The sequence below is a fragment of the Oncorhynchus kisutch genome, linkage group LG29 (genome assembly GCF_002021735.2).
Source record: "Oncorhynchus kisutch isolate 150728-3 linkage group LG29, Okis_V2, whole genome shotgun sequence".
Classification (NCBI taxonomy): Eukaryota; Metazoa; Chordata; class Actinopteri; order Salmoniformes; family Salmonidae; genus Oncorhynchus; species Oncorhynchus kisutch.
The window spans coordinates 25,518,249-25,540,869 of record NC_034202.2 but is presented as its reverse complement, the minus strand read 5'-3'; the positions used below and the strand labels follow the sequence as shown (position 1 = coordinate 25,540,869).

Below are 22,621 nucleotides of genomic sequence, written 5' to 3'. Positions count from 1 at the left end.
GGCAGATGGGAAGGGGTTTATGTACAGTCACAGAGTAAAGGAGGGAGGGGTTGTTGGCACACGCTATCCATTGTTGGCACAACCTACCCCTGGAGGGTTGTATTTTTTCATTGGGAGTTAACCTAATACCCTTCCCATTGTGCACTGGTGAGGAGGCAGCAGAGGAGATAACAAGAGAGAAGACAAACAGCAAAAAAACACATCAAATGGCAGCAGAGTCATGTTAGACTTCAACTCACAGAACAGTCACACAGACAGATAAAGTTAGTTAATAGGTAAGTAATAGAGACAGACAATATTTAGCTGATAGATCAACTTCAAGCCCTTTACTGGAATATAACAGTACTCAAGACCCCTGGTGACCCCTGGTGGCAAGGCAGGGGAGAAACAAACGTTATTTTAGGACTGTGTTGTGTACAGTATTTATTTAGAAACAATGGAACACAGACTGATGCAATTGTGTGTGCGCGCGCCTTACCTTGTGCGTGTTGTGTTGTGACGAAGGTCTTGATGAGTGTGTCTGTGGTCTGTGTGTAGAGGGACAGAGCGTGGCGTAGTGAGGTCAACTCAGAACTCTTCTCCAGGAAAGCCTTCTTCAGACCGTTTCCTCCAGCATGGAAGTATTGCTGCAGAAGAAAGGGTAAATATGGGAAAAGAGAGGGAGACGGAAGGATTGTTTTCCTCCTACGCAATGAATGAGGACGGTAATTAAATGCTCAGCAACCAAGTCATCTTCAGCAACTACTGTAAGTAGTAACTTTATCACATCACTATGAACTTAAACATAACACAAACCTTGATTGTGTCCAGTGCTATATCGATGACAGCACACTGTTTAGGTGTCAGGCTTTTGGCCTCTCCTGCCATGTGATCCTTGAGCTTGGAGAGCTGTCCCAGTTCCTTGGCTGCAGACAGGATCTGAGCCCCCTGACCCACACAAAAAATAGATCTCTTTTTTATGTATTTGTATTTCTTTTAGGATACATGTGAAATAGGTAGAAAAGGCCAAATAAAAAATATAATAATAATAATAATAATAATAATAATAATAATAATAATAATAATAAATATATATATTTAATGCAATTGAAATGCCTTCCAACATATATCAAGGAATGTATTTCAAATGTCTATCACAATGAGTGTAGAAAACATTATAAAACAACTGCTCTTTCCATGACAGACTGACCAGGTGAACCCAGGTGAAGAAACACTTAAAATAAGAGATGTGTTTCATGTAGGCTTACCCTGGTGTGATGCTTTGATAACCTTGGAAATCTCTAGGACAGTGGTTCCCAAACTTTTTATAGTCCCGTACCCCTTCAAACATTCAACCTCCAGCTGCGTACCTCCTCTAGCACCAGGGTCATCGCACTCTCAAATGTTGTTTTAAGCCATCATTGTAAGCCACCAATCATTGTACCCCCCCACCCCCCCCCCCCACCCACACACACACACACACACACACACACACACACTATACAATACATTTATTAAACATAAGAATGAGTGTGAGTTGTCACAACCCGGCTCATGGGAAGTGACAAAGAGCTCTTATAGGATCAGGGCACAAATAATAATATTGTAATTATAAATCATTTTGCTCTTTATTTAACCATCTTACATATAAAACCTTATTAGGTCATCGAAAATTGTGAATAACTCACCACAGGTTACTGAGAAGGGTGTGCTTGAAAGGATGCACATATAGTTGAAGTCGGAAGTTTACATACACTGAGGTTGGAGTCATTAAAACTCATTTTTCATTTTTCAACCACTCCACACATCTTGTTAACAAACTATAGTTTTGGCAAGGTGGTTAGGACATCTACTTTGTGCATGACAAGTAAGTTTTCCAACAATTGTTTACAGACAGATTATTTCACTTATAATTCACTGTATCACAATTCCAGTGGGTCAGAAGTTTACATACACTAAGTTGACTGTGCCTTTAAACAGCTTGGAAAATTCCAGAAAATGATGTCATGGCATTTGAAGCTTTTGATGGGCTAATTGACATCATTTGAGTCAATTGGAGGTGTACCTGTGGATTTATTTCAAGGCCTACGTTCAAACTTAGTGGCTCTTTGCTTGACGACATGGGAAAATCAAAAGAAATCCGCCAAGACCTCAGAAAAAGAATTGGAGACCTCCACAAGTCTGGTTCATCCTTGAGAGAAATTTCCAAACACCTGAAGGTACCACGTTCATCTGTACAAACAATAGTACACAAGTATAAACACCATGGGACCACACAGCCATCATACCGCTCAGGCAGGAGACACGTTCTGTCTCCTAGAGATGAACGTACTTTGGTGTGAAACGTGCAAGTAAATCACAGAACAGCAGCAAATGACCTTGTGAAGATGCTGGAGGAAACAGGTACAAAAGTATCTATATCCACAGTAAAATGTGTCCTATATCAACATATCTTGAAAGGCCGCTCAGCAAGGAAGAAGCCACTGCTCCAAAACCGCCATAAAAAAGCCAGACTACAGTTTGCAACTGCACATGGGGACAAAGATTGTTCTTTTTGGAGAAATGTCCTCTGGTCTGATGAAACAAAAATAGAACTGTTTGGCCATATTGACCATCGTTATTTTTGGAGGAAAATGAGCCGAAGAACACCATCCCAACCGTGAAGCACGTGGGTGGCAGCATCATGTTGTGGGGGTGCTTTTCTGCAAGAGGGACTGGTGCACTTCACAAAATAGATGGCATCATCATGAAAGAAAATGTGGATATATTGAAGCAAAATCTCAAGACATCAGTCAGGAAGTTAAAGCTTGGTCACAAATGGGTCTTCCAAAAGGACAATGGCCCCAAGCATACCTCCAACGTTGTGGCAAAATGGATTAAGGACAACAAAGTCAAGGAATTGGAGTGGCCATCACAAAGTCCTGACCTCAATCCTATTGAAATTTTGTGGGCAGAACTGAAAAAGCGTTTGTGAGCAAGGTCTACAAACCTGACTCAGTTACACCTGCTCTGTCAGGAGGAATTGGCCAAAATTCACCCAACTTATTGTTGGAAGCTTGTGAAAGGCTACCCGAAACGTTTGACCCAAGTTAAACAATTTAAAGGCAATGCTACCAAATACTAATTGAGTTTACGTAAACTTCTGACCACTTGGGAATGTGATGAAAGAAATAAATGCTGAAATAAATAATTCTCTACTATTATTCTGACATTTCACCTTCTTAAAATAAAGTGGTGATCCTAACTGACCTAAGACAGGGAATTTTTACTAGGATTAAATGTCAGGAATTGTGAAAACTGAGTTTAAATGTATTTGGCTAAGGTGTATGTAAACTTCCGACTTCAACTGTAACTTCAACTGTATCTTGGGTTGTATTGGAGTGAGTCTCAGTCTTAAATTATTTTCCACACACATTCTGAGCCTGTATTTAGTTGTCATACTAGTGAGTGCCGAGAATCAACTCTCACATAGGTACGTGGTTGCAAAGGGCATCAGGGTCTTAAAAGTTAGATTTGCCAAGGCTGAGAGCAGCCAATCCAGAAATCTGGCAGTGGCATCTGATTTGAATTCAATTTTAACAGAAGCGCTTGCGGCAATTTCGATGAGGCTCTCTTGTTCAGATATCGGTAAGTGGCAGGGCATGAAAGGGATAACGAATCCATTTGTTTGTGTCATCCGTTTCGGGAAAGTACCTGCGTAATTGCGCATTTGACATTGTCTGTAAGCTTTAGCTCATTTGCAAACAAAAAAAATCAAACAATGATGGAAAGATCTGTTTGTTGTCCTTGTTAATGCAGAAAGAGAAGAGCTCCAACTGCTCAGTCATAGCCTCAATTTTGACCCTCACATTGAATATAGTTGCAGAGTCCCTGTAATCCTAGATTCAGACCATTCAGACGAGAACAAAACTTCACCCAGACAGGCCGTGTGAGAAACTCATCATGCAAACGGACAGACAAGTGAAAATTAAGGTCTGTAAAGAAAACTTTAAGCACGTCTCTCAATTCAAAAAAACATGTCAATACTTTGCTCCTTGATAACCAGCTCACTTCTGTATTTTGTAAAAGCGTTACATGGTGGCTGCCCATATCATTGCATAGTGCAGATTATACACGAGAGTTCAGGGGCCTTCCTTAAACAAAGTTAATAATTTTCACTGTAGTGTCCAAAACATCTTTCAAGCTGTCAGGCATTCCCTTGGCAGCAAGAGCCTCTCGGTGGATGCTGCAGTGTACCCAAGTGGCGTCGGGAGCAACTGCTTGCATGCGTGTTACCACTCCACTATGTCTCCGTCATGGCTTTTGCGCCATCAGTACAGACACCAACACATATTGACCACCAAAGTCCATTTGATGTCACAGCTTTCCAGTACTTTTAAAATATCCTCTCCTGTTGTCCTGGTTGCCAGTGGTTTGCAGAAGAGGATGTCTTCCTTAACCTATTTGGGCTAGGGAGAAGCATTTTCACTTTTGGATGAAAAGCGTGCCCAGAGTAAACTGCCTCCTACTCAGTCCCAGATACTAATATATGCATATTATTAGTATTGGATAGTAAACACTCTGAAGTTTCTAAAACTGTTTGAATGATGTCTGAGTATAACACAACTCATATGGCAGGCAAAAACCTGAGAAAAAATCCAAACAGCAAATCTGAGGTTTGTAGTTTTTAAACTCAGCCCCTATTAAAGTTACAGTGGGATATTGGTTATATTGCACTTCCTAAGTCTTCCACTAGATGTCAACAGTCTTTAGAAACTTGTTTGATGCTTCTACTATGAAGGGGGGCTGAATGAGAGGGGAATGAGTCAGAGGTCTGCCAGCAGTCACGAGCTCAGTCATGCGCATTCACGAGAGGTAGCTCTCGTTCCATTGCTTTTCTACAGACAATAGAATTCTCAGTTGTTTGGAACATTATTGAACATTTATGATAGTAAAAAAAACAGTAACATAACTTTTTGGAATTTTCGTCCGACCATTCCGCTGGAAGTTTGCACGCGCGTTTCAATTTGTTTACCAAACGCCCTAACAAAAGGAGGTATATGGACATAAATTATTAACTTTATCGAACAAATCAAACATTTATTGTGGATCTGGGATTCCTGGGAGTGCATTCTGATGAAGATCAAAGGTAAGTGAATATTTATAATGCTATTTCTGACTAATATTGACTGCGCAACATGGCGGATATTTCTTTTGGCTGGTTTGGGCTCTGAGCTCCGTACTCAGATTATTGCATGGTATGCTTTTTCCGTAAAGTTTTGGGGAAATCTGATACAGAGGTAAAGGAGAAGTTTATCTAAATTTCCATGCATAACACTTGAATTTTCAAGTGATGTGGCTCTCTGCAAAATCACAGCATGTTTTGGAAGCAAAACATTACTGAACGTAACGTGCCAATGTAAAATTAGATTTTTGGATATAAATATGCACTTTATCGAACAAAACATACATGTATTGTGTAACATGAAGTCCTGAGTGTCATCTGATGAAGATCATCAAAGGTTATTGATTAAATTTCTCTATTTGTGCTTTTTGTGATTCCTCTCTTTGGCTGAAAAAATGGCTGGGTTTTTCTGTGATTGGTGGTGACCTAACAATTGTTTGTGGAGCTTTCGCTGTTAAGCATTTTTAAAATTAGACACGGTGGCTGGATTAATGAGAATTGTATCTTTAAAATGGTGCCTAATACTTCTATGTTTGAGATTTGATTTATGAGATTTCTAGCGGAACCCCGTTCCCAGACAGGTTAATAGACCCCCCATAAACATAACAGACATTTACCAGGAGCTGTGCCAGGCCCGCCACGTCTGTTGACTCATCCAGCTGTAACACACATAATTCACTGGCTTGTACGCGAAGCAGTAATTGTTTCAAAACACCTTCTGCCATGTCACTGATGCATTGTGAAACAGTGTTGTTTGATGAAGGCATTGTCTGTAGTTATTTTGGCCTTTTTCTCCAGCATTGTCCCAGCCATATCCACGGCAGCAGGAAGAATTAAGTCCTCCACAATAGTATGCCTGTCCTAGCCACTCGGTAGCTCACCATATAAGACACTTCTAGACCCTTCTTATGGTATCTCTTGCTTTTATACATGTCTTACTACTTGAAAGTTGTCTTAATTCTCTTTCACAAAACTACCCTGGCCTCTTTTTCAAAATGCCCACTGGCTCCAGGTCATCTACAAGTCCATGCTAGGTAAAGCTCCGCCTTATCTCAGTTCACTGGTAACGATGGCAACACCCACCCGTAGCACGCGCTCCAGCAGGTGTATCTCACTGATCATCCCTAAAGCCAACACCTCATTTGGCCGACTTTCGTTCCAGTTCTCTGCTGCCGGTGACTGGAACGAATTGCAAAAATCGCTGAAGTAGGAGACTTATCCCCCTCACCAACTTTAAACATCTGCTATCTGAGCAGCTAACCGATCGCTGCAGCTGTACATAGTCTATCGGTAAATAGCCCACCCAATTTTACCTACCTCATCCCCATACTGTTTATATTTATGAACTTTTCTGCTCTTTTGCACACCAATATCTCTACCTGTACATGACCATCTGATCATTTATCACTCCAGTGTTAATCTGCAAAATTGTAATTATTCGCCTACCTCCTCATGCCTTTTGCACACAATGTATATAGACTCCCCTTTTTTTCTACTGTGTTATTGACTTGTTAATTGTTTACTCCATGTGTAACTCTGTGTTGTCTGTTCACACTACTATGCTTTATCTTGGCCAGGTCGCAGTTGCAAATGAGAACTTGTTCTCAACTAGCCTACCTGGTTAAATAAAAGGTGAAAAAAATAAATAATAATAATAATTAAAATGGCATGTTTTGTTTCTAAATGTCTCCACAGGAGAGAAGGTTTAATTGAGTTGTAGTGTTGCACATATAACACACTTGCTGAGGAAAGGCACTACTCCCAATACAAGTGAACCCCAACTCACTGCAGTTCTCATCATATTTGCACCTCTTTGATGGTCCAACGTCCTGGTCTGTTGTTCTGTGCTTTCCCGGGTAAGGGGCAGTAGCTCTTCGGCTGCATCAGATTCACAACTGTCAGTGTCCATGCTAGCTGGGCTAACAACACATGTAGAATTATTGATGCTAGCATTGGATGTGCTCGTGGAAGCAGAACAACTTATGTTGTCGACAGAATTGATCCATTATCAAGCAAACTGAATGAGCAGCAGCTACATTTGGCTACATAAGGACCGTTAGTGGAATTCCCGCAACAGAGTAACGGTTAATGTGATTGGATGTTAATTATTTGACTAGGCTACCTGTATTTGACATTGTGTTGTTATTTCGCTGAACACTAGATGGTTTAATTTTATTTTTGGCAGTGAAACGAAGCTACTCAGGCGAGAGAAAAAAAACTCACCCAAACGTATAGCCCATTTGGAAAATAGAAATGAACTATTTAAACATGCGAAGAACCCCTGTTCGGGAATATCTGCTCTAGGACAAGGTAACTTTTATCAACATATTCAGCCCCCCAAAAATGAAATGCTAATTAGCTGCTAACGTGGCTATCATAAATAACTACAAATGCCATGATGATCTGGACGAGACTGATAAATTGAGGCAAAGGTAAGAATCTCTGGATTAATTATCTAATGTTAGCTAAATGTAGTAATTCTGTGAACTTTCTGGTGCAAGTTTAAAATGGACAATACCTTTTAGCAAAGGTGTCAGCTAGAGATGACGTGTAGAAGCTTGCAGGGATTTGTAGTTTTGCATGATGTCTACTTTGATGCTAATTAAATCAAATCAAAGTTTATTTGTCATGTGCGCCGAATACCTTACAGTGAAATGCTTACTTACAGGCTCTAACCAACAGTGCAATTAAAAAAAGGTATTAGGTGAACAATAGGTAAGTAAAGAAATAAAATCAACAGTAAAAAGACAGTGAAAAAAATAACAGTAGCGAGGCAATATACAGTAGCGAGGCAATATACAGGCACCAGTTAGTCAGGCTGATTGAGGTAGTATGTACATGTCGATATGGTTAAAGTGACTATGCATATACGATTAACAGAGAGTAGCAGTAGCGTAAAAGAGGGGTTGGCGGGTGGTGGGACACAAGACAGATAGCCTGGTTAGCCAATGTGCGGGGGCACTGGTTTGTCAGGTTCATTGAGGTAGTATGTACATGAATGTATAGTTAAAGTGACTATGCATATATGATAAACAGAGTAGCAGCAGCGTAAAAGAGGGGTGGGGGGGGTACACAATGCAAATAGTCCGGGTAGCCATTTGATTACATGTTCAGGAGTCTTATGGCTTGGGGGTATAAATGAATTAAGAATTTTCGAATCTGAGAGTAAATAGAGACGAATATATTGATAAAGGTCACCTTGTCCGAAAGAGACTTACATGGTTTTCAAATTGTCATGCCAAGGTAAGTCTACTTGAAACACAGCCCTTACTTTAAGTGTTTCATCAATACCAATGGGAAAAAGTAACGGTGGAAAAACAATTGGAACCAAAACATTGTAGAATAGAATGCCTCTCATTGGAGGACCTAGACCTACACTTTGACACATTGTGGAGCATTGTACGATGTATAGTATTTCTTTTCAGCATTAAAAACGAAGTCCCTTAATATAGTAAAAGAAAATACCTAAGGGATTTTTTTTATTTTATGAAGTTGAACATGTGCTCTTTATGACAGAACAAACAATTAAAATGATATCACTGCCAGTTTTGGCTTTGTGGCCAAAAAAAGTATCTCCATTAGCCAATACGTAAAGAGTAATATTAGAAGATGAATTTGGAAGCACTTTGGCCACCCTGAAGTCTAGATGTCATACCCAAGCATTTCTGGAATATTGTCAGGCATTACATTCATTTGAGCAAATACGCAAATGTATGTACAGTACCAGTCAGAAGTTTGGCCACACCTACTCTTTCCAGGGTTTTTCTTAATTTTAATATTTTACATTGTAGAATAATAGTGTAGACATCAAAACTATGAAATAACACATATGGAATCATATTTTACATTTGAGATTCTTCAAAGTAGCCACCTTTTGCCTTGATGACAGCTTTGCACACTCTCAACCAGCTTCATGAGGTAGTCACCTGGAATACATTTCAATTAACAGGTGTGCCTTGTTAAAAGTTACATTTGTGGAATTTCCTTCCTTCTTAATGTATTTGAGCCAATCAATCAGTTGTGTTGTGACAAGGTAGGGGTGGTATACAGAAGATGGTCTTTTACCAAATAGGACTAAGTACATATTATTGTAAGAACAGCTCAAATAAGCAGAGAAACGACAGTCCATCATTACTTTAAGACATGAAGGTCAATCAATCCACAAAATGTCAAGAACTTTGAAAGTTTCTTCAAGTGCAGTCGCAAAAACCATCATGTGCTATGATGAAACTGGCTCTCATGAGGACCGCCACAGGAAAGGAAGACCCAGAGTTAACTCTGCGGCAGAGGATATGTTCATTAGAGATACCAGCCTCAGATATTGCAGCCCAAATAAATGCATCACAGAGTTCAAGTAACAGACATCTCAACATCAACTGTTCGGAGGAGACTGCGTGAATCAGGTCTTCATGATCGATTTGCTGAAAAGAAACCACTACTAAAGGACACCAATAATAAGAAGAGACTTGCTTGGGCCAAGAAACACAAGCAATGGACATGAGACCAGTGGAAATCTGTCCTTTGGTCTGATGAGTCTAAATTTGAGATATTTGGTTCCAACCGCTGTGTCTTTGTGAGACGCAGAGTAGGTGAACGGATGATCTCCGCACGTGTGATTCCCACCATGAAGCATGAAGGAGGTGTGGGGGTGCTTTTCTGGTGACATGGTCTGTGATTTATTTAGAATTCCAGGCACACTTAACCAGCATGGCTACCACAACGATATGCCATCCCTTCTGGTTTGTGTTTAGTGGGACTATCATTTGTTTTTTAACGAGAATGACCCAACACACCTCCAGGCTGTGTAAGGGCTATTTGACCAAGAAGGAGAGTGATGGAGTGCTGCATCAGATGACCTGGCCTCCACAATCACCCGACCTTAACCCAACTGAGATGGTTTGGGATGAATTGGACCGCAGATTGAAGGAAAAGAAGCCAACAAGTGCTCAGCATATGTGGAAACTGCTTCAAGACTGTTGGAAAAGCATTCCAGGTGAAGCTGGTTGAGAGAATGCCAAGAGTGTGCAGAGCTGTCATAGTTTTGAAGTATTCACTATTAGAAAATAGTAAAAAATTAAGAAAAACCCTTGAATGAGTAGGTGTATCCAAACGTCTGCTGGTACTGCACATGCATCTCTGGAGTACATTTTAAGGCTTTACATGCATTTTAGCAAAGGTGCAAATGTATCTACATGTATTTGACATAAATATTTAACCTCCACGTAAAATGTGTTTTTTTTCCAAATGGGGAGGAAAAGAACATGCATAACAGGAGAGTGTTTGGAGTAGAAAGCCATGAGAAAAAGGCCACGTTTTAAAAGGTGAATGTTGAGGGTGTTAGGTCTTACAAAGGTGCCATTTCCTTGCGGAAGGACAATGGTCTTCTCCAGGCTGCTCATCACAATCCTCCACAGCTCCTTCAGAACCCGCTTCAGAACAGTCTTCTCACACGCCGAGGCAAACAGCGTCAACCTGCATACATACACACACTCAATGTATGTTGTGCCATGCATTATGGCACAACATTACTGACAATAACACCTTTGACTTCATAGAGAAGGCCCTAAAATGTATGCCACCAAAACAGTGACCATAGCAAAGCAGGAGAGAATCAAGGGATCCACTCACTTTGAATCCAAGAAGTCCATGAGTGGCCGCAGCATGTTGTCGGAGTCGGCCTCCACCACGTTGTGGGTGTTGGCGTTGACTGGGCCCTTGATCTGATAGAGCAGAGAGGCCATCTGTCTCATACAGTCATCAATATGGACCTGGAAACTATAGGAGAGAAAGGAGCCACAGAGGTTATGGGTCAGAGCAAAAAATGTACTACAGAGTCTGTGTGCAAGAGACTACAGTACAAACATTAGGAATGAGTGAGTTGTAGAGTATGGGGAGAGTGTACATGTTTGAATCTTGGGACTGCGATGTGTGTGTGTGTGTGTGTGTGTGTGTACCTGTTTCCAAATGTGGTACTCAGCTCATCCAGCACATTGTTCAGCTTGACCTGAAGCTCATTCAGGAGGTCACTAGCGTCTGTGTCCAGCTGCAGATGGACAGACAGGCAGAAAGAGAAAGGCATAAAGATAGACATTAAGGCAGACAGACGCAGAGAAGACAGTCTGATAAGTACGAGTACGGCACGTTTTACTTTACCATGTAACATGTTATATCAGCATGATTCTCACTAACCAGAGAACACACACACTGTAAAGTGTGCATATTGCAAGCCAAAGTAGAGCACATGATAATCCATCATCAATGGAGGAAAAGTTATTTTCGCCAGTAAATTAACAAGCACGGCAAGAAAAGGAATCAAACATTTTCATAGAAAGTGAAAATAGGCCATGTTTGACGGAAGTAGTGAGATTCCCTATAATTGCAATGCACAACATGTCACTGCTACTTCTTTTCTATTTAATTATAGTCACTCTGTTTTATTAGACACACACTACTGCAGAATAATCCACCTTTTTGCATGTAATAATCACCACCTTCAAAAACTATGATTAAAGAAAATGAAGTTTTATTATGACAGCAGATTCATGATATTGACTCAGAAGTATACACTATTAGAGGAGCCACCAGGTGTCACGTGTCCCAGATCTACAACCACAGCATCAGTCTGACAGAAACCATCTCACAGAGGCCTAAAGCAACCCCAGCCAGACAGATGACAACATGTGGCCCATTAAGCTAATACTCCAATAAGCCAGCTGATACATGGACTGCCAGGGACTAGACTACATGTCTAGGGTGTAGAAGAGGGTACAATATAGGACAGCTGTGGGGGAGACTACTTAATGAGTTCTGCACCAGTGGATACAAGGAAGGCTTACATGCGCTATAGGGAGAGACCGAGTATGTTTTTCATGAGCATCCTGTGCGTGTGTATACTGCTGAGTAAGTGACTGTTAGTGACTGTGATGCACGAGTGTGTTAGGGGGGGGGAAATCGCCACTCACTGAGGATGTCACATCCTCACTACACTCACCTTTACCTCCTCTTCCTTTTCAGGCTATCCGAGAGTGGTAGGGAAGAAAAGATACGGCAACATGTACTGCCATCTCTTATGAAGAGATCGCATTGAGTAAAAACAACCCACACTGCTAGCAATATATGGCAAATACCTGAAGAGCAAGTAAATCTTTTGACCAATGAACCAGTGTCATTTTTGTGAGCAGCATAGCTACCCCTCAACTACACAACGCAGGGAGAAAGACACACCTTTTCCTCTTCTATGGTTTCACGGTGGGGATTCCTAAAGGCTCTATAGAGGGTGAACCATAAAATTAGGAATTAGAGTAATTTAATAGGATCTCTGTGGGGTTAACTTTATTCCACGGACTCCATGTGCAGTCTTCTAATGATAACATAAACCAACCAGAGTCTTTCTATCCACATAATCAGTTATGACCTGCTGGTCATGTGGGAGGTGAGTTACATACTCTATCTACAACACCACTTTGGTAACTATCAAACTGCCCCCAATCAAAAGGGAAAGCACAACCACTTCATCATCCTCATTATCCTCCTGTTTGTCAATATTTAGCAGTGAAGGAAATATCTATTTACACTCAAGTTATCACACTTTTGTGCTACAATTCAATCATGGGTGTGTAAACCAATATTAAGGGATTACTAAGCCAAACTACTTTACTCAACATCCAATAACTCAGTTACAACTCAGTAAGAATGGGACAATAATTCAGAATGAAGCCGGTCCTCTTCATACTTAACATACAGCTTTTCTTTACTTTCAATGTTTTCTACATTGTAGAATAATAGTGAAGACATCAAAACTATGAAATAACACATTTAGAATCATGTAGTAACCAAAAAAAGTGTTAAACAAATCAAAATATTTGTTATATTTGAGATTCTTCAAAGTAGCCACCCTTTGCCTTGATGACAGCTTTGCACATTCTTGGCATTCTCTCATCCAGCTTCATGAGGTAGTCACCTGGAATGCATTTCAATTAACAGGTGTGCCTTGCTAAAAGTTAAATTTGTGGAATTTATGTGACAAGGTAGGGGTGGTATACAGAAGATAGCCCTATTTGGTAAAAGACCACATCCATATTATGGCAAGAACAGCTCAAATAAGCAAAGAGAAACGACAGGCCATCATTACTTTCAGTCAATGTGGGAAATCTCAAAAACCATAAGTTCATTAGAGTTACCAGCCTTAGATATTGCAGCCCAAACAAATGCATCACAGAGTTCAATAACAGACACATATCAACATCAACTGTTCAGAGGAGACTGCGTGAATCAGGCCTTCATGGTCGATTTGCTGCAAAGCAACCACTACTAAAGGACACCAATAAGAAGAAGAGACTTGCTTGGGCCAAAAAACACAAGCAATGGACATGAGACCAGTGGAAATCTGTCCTTTGGTCTGATGAGTCCAAATTTGTGAGACGCAGAGTAGGTAAACTGATGATCTCCGTATGTGTGGTTCCCATCGTGAAGCATGGAGGAGGAGGGGTGATGGTGTGCTTTGCTGGTGACACTGTCTGTGATTGATTTAGAATTCAAGGCACACCTAACCAGCATGGCTACCACACCATTCTGTGGAACTATAATTCGTTTTTCAACAGGACAATGATCCAGCACACCTCCAGGCTGTGTAAGGACTATTTGACCAAGAAGGAGAGTGATGAGTGCTGCATCAGATGACCTGTTCTCCACAATCACCCAATCTCAACCCAATTGACATGGTTTGGGATGAGTTGGACCACAGAGTGAAGGAAAAGGAGCCAACAAGTGCTCAGCATATGTGGGAACTGCTTCAAGACTGTTGTAAAAGCATTACAGGTGAAGCTGGTTGAGAGAATGCCATAGTTTATTTAATAGTTTTGATGTTTTCACTATTATTCTACAATGTAGAAAATCATAAAAATAAAGAAAAACCCTTGAATGAGTAGGTGTGTCCAAACTTTTGACTGGCACTGTACATATAACTACATTGTGCTCTTAAAGTAGGGATGCTAAACATAGGGAAGGTCAGACCATACATAGCTTTTTGCCCTCTAGGAAGTTGATGTAGGGAAATAATATAAATCACCAAGGGCATATGTTAATGTAACAGTCTAGTCTACACAATAAGAAGTGGCTTATACAGTACAGTATGCTATTTATCTAATGCTCTATTCTTCATGATGACATCAACGATACTCTAAATCAGCGATTCTCAACTGCTGAGTCACAGTTGAGAAAAGTTTGTTGAAATTAACTTATATTTTTAAATTAACTTGATCTCTAAAAATAAATCTTCAATCTTAACAATATAGAGCTGTTTAGCAGATTTGGTTGATTTTCTGGTCTCAAATCAGTGAGCTTAACATTCTTCATCAAGAATATGGGAAAAATGGACTTATTGACAATGAAAAAGGTGGGACTGCTGTTCCCTTGTCATATTACTGCTACATTTACTATCAAATTTGCTTTGCATGATTGGGTTGCGACAGACAACCTGGTTCAATTTAGGTCCTGAGGCAAAATCAGTTGAGAACCGCTGCTCTAAATCATGTGGACCATCTCCATACCATTGCTTCCTTGTTTGCTAACTGGTACAGAAAGACACAAATACCATGTTCATGACCTTGTCTATGAAGAGCAGTTTCAACATCATTGAACCATATGTTCACAACTTCACACATAACAAATAATTGAGATTCTTTATTTCTCTAGGTGTGATGCCAGAGTAGCACATCATTCACTCCTTTAAATCCATACCTGCTAACACCAAAGTCTGCTCAACTAGCTGCATGAGCCCAGAGACACACTGAGCCTGTAGACTTCTCCAGCAGGTTCCTGGTGGTCTGTAGCACAGTGAGGAAGAACTGTTCACCCCCACCCGCCACCCCAGCTCCATCTTACCAATCTGTGGAAGAAGCCATTTGTTATTATCGCTTCCTATACATAGTGTCGCTGCTTACCCGTTTGGCACCCATGGACTCAAACATCTTCTCCAGCTGGATCCGCAACTGCTGCACATTATTCATCAGTACACACGTCTACACAGGGGGAGAGAGAGGTACAGAGACCCGTTTAAAACTCTGCAAAAACCCCCACCAATGATATGTTGTGTAAGGCAGGATATGAAGACTTACAATCTTCTCTTTGTCAGAGTAGGAGGGGAAGCTCTTGGTCAGAATGGCACTGTACTGCAGAAGAACTTTGGCAATAGTCTGTGGGGAGGAAAACAAGTAATTAAACTGTCCAACTAAATATGGGTGACATGTCCTTGGAAATATATTTCATCAAAACCACTAAATGACCGTCATCCTTTTCTGTGAATGCGAAGTGGTCTTTTTACACAGGCTAGAGGCTAGTGTGGTTATTCTGTAAAGTTAAAGTAAGGGTATGTATGTGAGGTTACTGCCAAAAGGCCTCTGAAAGTATGAATGTATGCTGTGCCAGGCCAGGCTAGCCCCAGGGATCTAGCCCCAGGGAGAAGGAGAGAGGGTATATTAAATGATGTTGTCCCATTAGTCATTTTGATTTAATGAGAACATATCATATCCAATTCCTTTTAGACAAATGTGAAAGTCCCTCAGTCCCTCAAAAGTCCCTCCGGCTACTTTTATTGAAATGTGATTTACTGGGGCTCATATCTGTAATAAGCGTATGCTACTCTCAAATAAGAAAAGCAATGGTAAGGATTTCTCTGAAGGGCAGAGTTGGCTGTTTTCAGGCCTAGAAAATGCTCTGGGCGGTCATGAATCACTTTAATAAGATTTGGGGATGTTTCAAAGGTTTGAGCCAGTGTTGTCGTACTTGAGACCGGTCTCAGTCCCAAGACCACATATTGAGTGTCTGGGTGTGGAACACATTTTTATTCAGTCTTGACTTGGCCTCGGACAGTGAGGACTCATCATTTCTTCCTGAGACCAGCAGAGTAAAACACTCCATATATCAGCTTCCATTCAGACAGGCAAAATATATACACTAATTTCATGAAACAATACAGTGCATTTTGAAAGTATTCAGACCCCATGACTTTTTCCACATTATGTTACAGCCTCATTCTAAAATTGATTAAATATTTTTCAATCTACACACAACACCCCATAATGACAAAGCAAAAGCAAGTTTAAACATTTTTGCAAATTTATAAACATGTAAAAACAGAAATACCTTTTTTCCGTAAGTATTCAGACCCTTTACTCAGTACTTTGTTGAAGCACCAACACTCCCTACCGAGTTCCAAACTGCCTCTGGAAACAATGTCAGCACAAGAACTGTTTCGGTAGCTTCATGAAATGGGTTTCCATGGCCAAGCAGCCGCACACAAGCCTAAGATCACCATGCGCAATGCCAAGCGTCGGGTGGAGTGGAGTAAAGCTTGCCACCGTTGGAATCTGGAGCAGTGGAAACGCATTCTCTGGAGTGATGAATCACGTTTCACCATCTGACAGTCCAACGGACGAAACTTGGTTTGGTGGATGCCAGGAAAACACTACCTGACCCAATGTATAGTGCCAACTGTAAAGTTTGGTGGAGGAAGAACAATGGTCTAAGCTGTTTTTCGTGGTTCGCCTCAGATCCAGTGAAGAGAAATCTTAATGCTACAGCATACAATGGGAAGGCAGCGTAGCCTAGTGGTTAGAGCGTTGGCCTAGTAACCGAAAGGTTGCAAGATCAAATCCCCCAGCTGACAAGGTACAAATCTGTCGTTCTGCCCCTGAACAAGGCCGTTAATCCACTGTTCCTAGGCCGTCATTGAAAATAAGAATTTGTTCTTAACCGACTTGCCTAGTAAAATAAAAGATAAAAAATAAAATAAATGACATTCTAGACAATTCTGTGCTTCCAACGTTGTGGCAACAGTTTGGGGAAGGCCCTTTCCTGCTTCAGCATGACAATATACCCTGTGCATAAAGCGAGGTCCATACAGAAATACTTTTTCGAGATCGGTGTGGAAGCCCTGACCTCAACCCCATCTAACACCTTTGGGATAAATTGGAACGCTGACTGAGAGCCAGGCCTAATCGCCAAACATCAGTGCCCGACCTCACTAATGGAAAATTACTGCTCCCTATTGCACAGTGACCCGTTGGCCCCAGAGACCACCAAAGACAAAACCTGATTATAACTTTTTTCCTATTTAGTTTTAACCCTTTCCTTTCTAACAAACACTGAAGAGCTTAAATTAGAACATCATTGAAAAGATTAATATAATAATAATTATTGTTGTAATTTTATAAATCCTTAGCATTTCACTGAAAGCGTAGAAGGCCACACTATATTTGGGTTAGTAATCATTTGTAGAGTGGCTCTATCTTCCTTCAGCATGCATTTATTCTGAATGTCTAAAGAATCTACATGTTATTCTGAAACATGAACACAGAAATACTGGACATTTTGTCATGGTGACAATTTGACAGAATTGCAGTCATGGTCTTGAAATGGATTCTTGGTCTTGGTCTTGACTCAGACTCGATTTGCTCCGGTCTTGGTCTTGAATCGCTCCCTAACATGAATCTCACAGAGGGTGGAGATATGAGAGAGCAATCTATCCCTCCAGGCATTGGTCTACAGTACACACAGTTCTGACAGGTAGGTAGGTAGGTACGATGCGGAGGATAAGGTTACCTTGGCGAATCGTCGGCTGTAGTGAGCCATGACCTTCGGGTCAGGACAGTCCAGTTTCTTGATGATCTCAAAGCTCTGGTTGAGCTGGGTGAAGACGTCCACCACCGAGCAGGAGAAAAGAGCATGCTCAGATGTCTGCTGGAACTGGGAGGAGAAGGGGATGAAGACAAAGGTAACTATATAGTTTATAGTGAATAACTGACAAAGATGTAAGGGACAATCAACGAGGGGCTATGCATATTATCGAAAATAAAGAACAATGTGGAAGGTGCGTTCCATGACACCTTCCACAGTGGAAGGAGTGGAACTGACCTTCCTTGCACGGAGTTGCATTATTTTCCAGAGAACGCATAGAGCCCAGAATTGATTATCCATTTTATAATTCAACACATTTGCCACTAGAAATGTGTTCATTTGTTGGTAGAAACGAGTTCAACATCCACTGAAGTAGTTAAAGTTTACTAGATAGCTACAGTAGTTGCATTGGTAACTAAATAGTTAAAATAGTTTAGCTAACCAAACCATCAGTCCTAGCTTGCTATTATGAAAATCGAAATCAACAATGCCAAGAAATGTTTTTAATTCCACTTTTGCTTTCAAAAGCAGCTCAAACAAAGCATGTAAGAATGAACTAATAGCCATTGAATTCTACCATGCGCTATAGGGAATTATAAACTGGGTGGTTCGAGCACTGAATGCTGATTGGCTGAAAGCCGTGGTATATCAGACCATATACCATGGGTATGACAAAACGTTTATTTTTACTGTTTTAATTACATTGTTAACTAGTTTATAATAGCAATAAGGCACCTCAGTGTTTGTGGTATATGGCTAAGGGCTGTTTCCAGGCACTTCGTGTTGCGTTGTGCCTGAGAACAGCCCTGGGTTGTGGTATATAGACAATATACCACATCCCCTTGTGCCTTATTGCTTAAATAACTACTATCAGTTACTCACTCCATCTTTCTTGTCTCTCTCCAGAGCTCCGTGCATGAACTCCATGGAAACGTACTCATTCTCATCCAGCCACTGCAGCACAAACTGTAAGAACCACCTGAAAGAATGAAGTAAGGGGTAAAAAAGGGTGAACCTATTTTTAGACATTTCTGTTAAGTTTAGAAAACTCATGGTTAACTCACGATGGGTAGTCGGGGACAACGCTATTGAAGTTTGGCAGGTCTTTCACATACTCGTTGTACAGCCACTTGACCTTGAAGTGCAGGTTCATGTAGTCAGCACTCTTACACAGCCGGTGTTTCTCATGCTCTGTGGCGACAAACACACCAGGGGGAGTTTGTGTCTCTCGAAGTGTGTGTTTGTGTGTGTGCGCATGTCTGAGTGTGTACAGTCGTGGCCAAAAGTTTTGAGAATAACACAAATATTAAATTCCACGAAGTTTGCTGCTTCAGTGTTGTTAGATTGTTCTTCCGGCGCTGACAGAGATGGCCGCGTCGCGTTCCTAGGAAACTATGAAGTATTTTGTTTTTTTACGTGTTATTTCTTACATTGGTACCCCAGGTAATCTTAGGTTTTATTACATACAGTCGGGAGGAACTACTGGACATAAGAGCAACGTCAACTCACCATCATTACGACCAGGAATAGGACTTTCCCGAAGCGGATCCTCTGTTTTTCCCACCACCCAGGACAATGGATCGGATCCCAGCCGGCGAACCAAAACAACGAAGCCGTAAAAGGGGCAGACGAAGCAGTCTTCTGGTCAGGCTCCGGACACAGGCACATTGCACACCACTCCCGAGCATACTACTCGCCAATGTCCAGTCTCTTGACAACAAGGTTGATGAAATCCGAGCAAGGGTAGCATTCCAGAGAGACATAAAGAACGTTACAGTCTCTTGTTTCACGGAAACATGGCTCACTCGAGACAAGCTTTCGGGGTCGGTACAGCAAGGTGGTTTCTTCACTCATCGAGCCGACAGAAACAAGCATCTTTCTGGTAAGAAGAGGGGCGGCGGGTATGCCTTATGATTAACGAGACTTGGTGTGATAACAACATACAGGTCCTCAAGTCCTTCTGTTCACCTGACATAGAATTCCTCACAATCAAATGTCGACCGCATTATCTAGCAAGAGAATTCTCTTCGATTATAATCACAGCTGCTATATTCCCCCCCAAGCAGACACATCTATGGCCCTGAACGAACTTTATTTGACTCTATGTAAACTGGAAACCACATATCTCGAGGCTGCATTCATTGTAGCTGTGGATTTTAACAAGGCTAATCTGAAAACACCACTCCCTAAATTCTATCAGCATATCGATTGTGCTACCAGGGCTGGTAAAACCCTGGATCATTGTTATTCTAACTTCCGCGACACACATAAGCCCTCCCCCGCCCTGACCACGCCTCCATTTTGTTGCTTCCTGCCTATAGACAGAGACTAAAACAGGGAGCTCCCACGCTCAGGTCTGTTCAACACTGGTCCGACCAATCTGATTCCACGCTTCAAGATTGCTTCGATCATGTGGATTGGGATATGTTCCGCATTGCTTCAAACAACAACATTGACGAATACGCTGATTCGGTGAGCGAGTTCATTTGCAAGTGCATTGGCGATGTCGTACCCACAGCAATTATTAAAACATTCCCAAACCAGAAACCGTGAATTGATGGCAGCATTCGCGCGAAACTGAAAGTGCGAACCACTGCTTTCAACCAGGGCAAGGTGACCGGAAACATGATTGAATACAAACAGTGTAGCTATTAACCTCAGCAAGGCAATCAAACAAGCTAAGCGTCAGTGTAGAGACAAAGTAGTCACAATTCAACGGCTCAGACACAAGAGGTTTGTGGCAGGGTCTACAGTCAATCACAGATTACAAAAAGAAAACCAGCCCCGTCGCGGACCAGGATGTCTTGTTCTCAGATAGACTAAACAACTTCTTTGCCAGCTTTGAGGACAATACAGTGCCACTGACACGGCCTGCTACCAAATCCTGCGGACTCTCCTTCACTGCAGCCGGTGTGAGTAAAACATTTAAATGTGTTAACCCTTGCAAGGCTGCATGCCCAGATGGCATCCCCAGCCGCGTCCTCAGAGCATACCCATGTGAGAATGCTGTTCATCAACTACAGCTCAGCATTTAACACCATAGTACCCTCCAGACTCGTCATCAAGCTCGAGACCCTGGGTCTCGACCCCGCCCTGTGCAACTGGGTACTGGACTTCCTGACGGGCCGCCCCCAGGTGTTGAGGGTAGGTAACAACATCTCCACCCCGCTGATCCTCAACACTGGGGCCCCACAAGGGTGCGTTCTGAGTCCTCTCCTGTACTCCCTGTTCACCCACGACTGCGTGGCCATGCACGCCTCCAACTCAATCATCAAGTTTGCAGACGACAATAGTGGTAGGCTTGATTACCAACAACGACGAGAAGGCCTACAGGGAGGAGGTGAGGGCCCTCAGTGTGGTGTCAGGAAAATAACCTCACACTCAATGTCAACAAAACAAAAGGAGATGATCGTGGACTTCAGGAAACAGCCGAGGGAGCACCCCCCTATCCACATCAACAGGACAGTAGTGGAGAAGGTAGAAAGTTAAGTTCCTCGGCGTACACATGACGGACAAACTGAATTGGTCCACCCACACAGACAGCGTGGTGAAGGCGGCGTGGCAGCGCCTCTTCAAACTCAGGAGGCTGAAGAAATTCAGCTGGTCACCAGAAGCACTCACAAACTTTTAGATGCACAATCGAGAGCATCCTGTCGGGCTGTACCACCGCCTGGTACGGCAAATTCTCCGCCCACAACCGTAAAGCTCTCTAGAGGGTAGTGAGGTCTGCACAACGCATCACCGGGGGCAAACTACCTGCCCTCCTAGACACCTACACCACCCGATGTCACAGGAAGGCCATAAAGATCATCAAGGACAACAACCACATGAGCCACTGCCTGTTCCCCCCGCTATCATCCAGAAGGCGAGGTCAGTACAGGTGCATCAAAGAAGGGACCGAGAGACTGAAAAACAGCTTCTATCTCAAGGCCATCAGACTGTTAAACAGCCACCACTAACACTGTGAGCTGATCTGACAGCTGGTGCTTCTAGTGTTTAATTGCTATACTGTAATTACTTCGCCACCATGGCCTATTTATTGCCTTAACTCCGTTATCTTACCTTATTTGCAGTCACTGTATATAGACTTTTTGTTTTCTTTTGTTCTACTGTATTATTGACTATGTTTTGTTTATTCCATGTGTAACTTTGTGTTGTTGTATGTCAAATTGCTATGCTTTATCTTGGCCAGGTCGCAGTTGCAAATGAGAACTTGTTCTCAACTATCCTACCTGGTTAATTAAAAGGTGAAAAAAAATCTCGTATGTATATACTGTACTCGATACCATCTACTGCATCTTGCCTTTGCCGTTCTGTGCCATCACTCATTAATATATCTTTATGTACATATTCTTCATCCCTTTACACTTGTGTGTATAAGGTAGTTGTTGTGAAATTGTTAGGTTACTCGTTGGTTATTACTGCATTGTCGGAACTAGAAGCACAAGCATTTCGCTACACTCGCATTAACATCTGCTAACCATGTGTATGTGACAAATAACATTTGATTCGATTTTTTTGTCAGATGTTACTATGGAATACTGAAGTATAATTACAAGCATTTCATAAGTGTCAAGGCTTTTATTGACAATTACATGAAGGTGATGCAAAGAATCAATATTTGTTGTGTTGACCCTTCTTTTTCAAGACCTCTGCAATCCGCCCTGGCATGCTGTCAATTAATTTCTGGGCCACATCCTGATGGCAGCCCATTCTTGCATAATCAATGCTTGGAGTTTAAGAATGTGTGGGTTTTTATTTGTCCACCCACCCTCTTGAGGATTGACCACAAGTTCTCAATGG

At 41.7% G+C, this 22,621-nt stretch overlaps 1 protein-coding gene across 3 annotated transcripts in view; it reads right to left on the bottom strand.

Annotated features, from left to right (window-relative positions):
* Window positions 1–22,621, bottom strand: part of LOC109874011 (protein unc-13 homolog B-like) — a 124,731-nt gene that overhangs the window by 3,633 nt on the left and 98,477 nt on the right. For 2 of the 3 annotated variants that reach the window (XM_031809138.1, XM_020465747.2), the window contains 10 exons: window positions 18,883–19,009; window positions 18,701–18,797; window positions 17,744–17,887; window positions 15,259–15,336; window positions 15,085–15,162; window positions 11,098–11,186; window positions 10,772–10,918; window positions 10,492–10,615; window positions 796–927; window positions 479–626 (listed from right to left, as the gene is read on the bottom strand). In XM_031809138.1, coding sequence (XP_031664998.1) covers window positions 479–626; window positions 796–927; window positions 10,492–10,615; window positions 10,772–10,918; window positions 11,098–11,186; window positions 15,085–15,162; window positions 15,259–15,336; window positions 17,744–17,887; window positions 18,701–18,797; window positions 18,883–19,009 — 1,164 coding nt within the window. Of the gene's footprint in view, window positions 1–478; window positions 627–795; window positions 928–6,929; window positions 7,022–10,491; window positions 10,616–10,771; window positions 10,919–11,097; window positions 11,187–15,084; window positions 15,163–15,258; window positions 15,337–17,743; window positions 17,888–18,700; window positions 18,798–18,882; window positions 19,010–22,621 lie in introns of those variants that run through there. The other variant, XM_031809139.1, reaches the window with a different exon arrangement.